General features: G+C 34.7%; 1 protein-coding gene across 1 annotated transcript in view; it reads right to left on the minus strand.

The window, feature by feature from the left end:
• Positions 1-713: 713 nt before the first annotated feature.
• Positions 714-4,101, minus strand: part of LOC106459130 (putative ammonium transporter 3) — a 26,286-nt gene continuing 22,898 nt past the window's right edge. Inside the window, exon 7 of the mRNA XM_013918716.2 lies at positions 714-1,373. Coding sequence (XP_013774170.1) covers positions 1,110-1,373 — 264 coding nt within the window. The 3' untranslated portion in view covers positions 714-1,109. The remainder of the gene's footprint in view (positions 1,374-4,101) is intronic.

Consider the following 4,101-nt stretch of genomic DNA (forward strand, 5'->3'; position numbering starts at 1 on the left):
TTTGTTCAAAAACAACGATACACGTATATAATTTTGTTCGAGATATTTAAAGAGTTAAGAAACGTACAGAAAGTACATCCGAATTAAACTTCTACGCTTTGTTAAAAAAACAACAAAAGCTGACAAGAAGTAACGAAGTACAACACTATAATGCTTGTGATTTAGATATTGTGCTCTTTAGAAGGCCTGGTGGTTAGGGGCGCTTGACTCGCAATCCGCGGGTTCGAATCCCCATCACCAAACATGCTCATCCTTTCATCCATGAGGGCGTTATAATGTGACGATAAATTCCACTATTCGTTGATAAAAGAGTAATACGAGAGTTGGCGGTGGGTAGTGTTGACTAGCTGTATCACTAGTGTATCACTACTAAATTAGGAACGGCTAGCGTAGATAGCCCTCGTGTAGCTTCGCGCAAAATTCAAAACCAAACTCTCTGTATTTCATTTGTGTGTGTGGTCTGTTAAAGATGACCAAACATTGTGGCATAAAAACGTAAAAATGAGTAGTTGTCTTGTAGTTTTATGACCGATATGTTTATGGTTTATCGACAGGAAATATTACGTATATGATGTTGAAAATTTAAACAGATTTTATAAGTGTTTTTAAGAGTTATAATTACTCTTAAATTTATATTTGTGTGTTTTGTTTGAGTGAAATTATCATCGGCGAAACTGATCCAACATTCGCTTCCTCTTTGTCACTTCCTTTATTGTTGAACACACGAACCAGATAAAATAAACATGAATACGTTGGAGTCGTGTACCATCTATACAGCTATACATGATTCACTTACTGTACATTAAGCCCACAAGGAAGGTTTTAGAAATATTTATCGAATCGGAATTAAATTAATTGAATACTTTTTATGATATAGAACCTCCAGCCATTTTTTTTCTTCTTTTTATATAGTCTGAAGTGTAGCACAGTCAGTTTAAGGAGTAATATGGAAATTGTTTGTATAGAAAATATATATATACAGAGTAATAACTGACCATCACAATTGTAGGTGACTTGAATACCAGATCATTGCATCTTGAATAGTACAGCCTATATATTTTGGAAAACTGGAATGATCAGGTTTATTTACTTAATTTTTCCTTAATACCTCAGGAGTTGGTTTGAACCACGTTTTCTTTCTTCGGACTTACAGATGTTTTGTCTATTATTGGAGAGCTTATATTACTGTTTTTCGGTGTTGGTTCCATCGTTATTCCAGTCAAAGGCTCCATTATTCCTCTGCAATCTTTGATCGTGCAGAGTTCGACTTTTGATGGAGTATTCCATTCGTAACGAATGTTGTGTTCCACAAAATCCGCCCCTGCGAGCTCATCCTCAAGGGACATACGAATGGGAATCAGCTTGTTAATGGTCTAAAAAAATAAAATAGTCACGTTACACTACTTTATAACTGATTTAACTTAAAAACAGCAATATATAACAAACACAAGGGATATTTATCTTCATTCTGTTCCAAGAAAACTCGTATTCAAGAGAATCTATTATATGATAATGCTGCAGCAAGGCTTTTTATTCTATAGTGTCTATTTTGACATTTTCTGCTTATAAACAAACTAAATTAACTTGCAAATAAAATAAAACATATAAGAGCGTGTTTTTTTTTTAACACTACCGACTGTTTAACAATGGAACAAACTCCTAAAAACACTGAAACGCAAGAACAAAACTAAGCTTTTTAAAGGGCATTAAAATAGTAAACTAAGAAAATATGTAATGAACAATACATATTTATTTTATGCGTGTACATTTTGTAACGAAGACGTAAGCTGTATGTAACAAAATAACGCTTTTTGGAAAATAATTTATTTCTTAAATTACGTAATCCCAGGTTACATATAGAACATTTTGTTATCCTTTCTCTCCCACCTCGGTGGCTCAGTGGTAAGCCTGAGGGCTTATAACGCTAAATATCGAATTTCGATACCTGCGATGGACAGATGTCTCATTGTATAGCTGTACTTGACAAACATTTAATTCTCTCGTTGCCAGGCGCTATCAGTCCCTCTTGTGTGCGAATTTGTGCAGGTCACTTTCTGGATTGTCCTGTTTCCCAGGTTGATCCATATTCCTTTGTTTTCCAACGTTTTGAAGTACAAGGAATATTCCCATCTTGTAAGTCCTAAATCTTCGATCTGAACCCATCTTTATGATTCCAGTGTATGATTGTTTTGCGTCGAAAAAAGCTGTTACAAACCCTTTCCCAAAACGACCAATTTTCGGTGGCAAACCTACGAAACGGTAAATAATGTGAAATGCAGTTCTGATAATGCCTCTGTTACATACCCTTCCCCAAAACGACCAATTTTCGGTGGCAAACCTACGAAACGGTAAATAATGTGAAATGCAGTTCTGATAATGCCTTCTTTATATCGGCTGTCATTTTCACGTGACTTGCTTATTTGCATATTCAAAATTATTTTAATATAACGTAGCCAATCCTCTGCACTTTTATTTCTAAGAGAGAAAGAACATTTTTCTGCTTTATCATAGTATACAAATCAGTATCAATCGGTATTTTATTTAGAATGGCAAACAAGTGACTTTTATACTGGAATCAGATAACTTTGAAGTATTCTGAATAAAAACACGTTTTAAACCAAACTAAAGCTTCTGTTTAGAATATTGGGCATAAAGATATGATAGAATTACATAGGATGGAAGAGGGTTGACTCCATTACAATATACACGTAACTGTAGTCAAAAGTACAATTCAATTAAGAAAATTAGTAATTTTATCATAATGGAGACTATGGGAATTAAAGAAAAGGCCGATTTTCATGTAGTGTATAAAACGTATGTTTTGAGAAATTCGATGAAAATAAGAGAAATGTATGGGTGTTTTAACAGTTAAAATGTTTGGTCGAAATGTAGGCCTATCCCACTTGGAATAGGTGGTCACTATCTAAAAAAGTAGCTAAATAAAATTGAGTGTTTAGTCAGAATGGTCATCTCCAAATTTCTAAGGAGTCAGTAACTATTATTCTTAAGATTTGCGTATGCCCTATAGCTACCTACTAAGAACATTTATATAAAAAATAACCGTTTGTGGAAACAATGAAATTGAAGTAAGTTTCTCAAAACGTGTATCAAACACTTCATTCTCGAAAGGCTAATTACATTAGGTGCATTTAGGAAAAACGTTTTGTGTAAATAGTATAACTTGACCCACATTTTAAATTATCTTATTTGACTTGCAAAGGTTATGCGTTGTGGAACTATGACATCAGCGTCTCTGGTGACATCATCGAATGACACCAGCGCCTTCTGGTGACAATTTGTGGAACTATCATTTCACCATCTCTAGTAACATCGTAGTTTCCTCCATTGTCCGAGGTTGGTCCACTTGTGGCGCCCTCTGCTGGTGTGGCTAGCAACAATTCCCCTAACTAATATACCATATAGCTAGTTTATGCATTATTGTTGCACAGTTTGAAGAAATATTGAAGCCATAGGAATGGTTACCTCAATACACTTAATATTCAAATTGGTATAATGGAAATCATTTGGGGATGTGCCGTTTTTTATTCGGAATGTCTACATGTTTATTCCAATGTCACTACGTATTTAACTTGATAAGTTTATTTAGTTGAGTTAAAAACTGCAGGGGTTGTTGGTTACATAAAAATAGTGATATAAGATTGTTGATAAATTTCAAATTTATAAACAAATATATGGATCATTCTGTTCCGGGTTATTTACACATTTAGTACATATCCATCTACAGTGTTAGTAAATATTGATTGAAACTTTGTGAAAATTGCATACAGGCGCTATTACAGCGCAAAAGAACAACACTGGAATGTATGAAGTCCACTCAACACTGGTGAGAATCGTTTTTACAATTTTCTGATTCTTAAACACTAATCTCTTGTAAGATCGCTCATTCTTCACAGCCCCCCAGTGGCACAGCGGTATGTCTGCGGACTTACAGCGCTAGAAACCGGATTTCGATACCCGTGGTGGGCAGAGCAGAGATAGCCCATTGTGTAGCTTTGATTATAAACAAGATTACGACACTTATAATATACAACATTGTTTATTGACAAAAAGGGGACATGGATAAACGGTTTCGGAATTCTA

Source organism: Limulus polyphemus, unplaced genomic scaffold (assembly GCF_000517525.1).
Source record: "Limulus polyphemus unplaced genomic scaffold, Limulus_polyphemus-2.1.2 Scaffold566, whole genome shotgun sequence".
In the NCBI taxonomy this organism is placed as follows: Eukaryota; Metazoa; Arthropoda; class Merostomata; order Xiphosura; family Limulidae; genus Limulus; species Limulus polyphemus.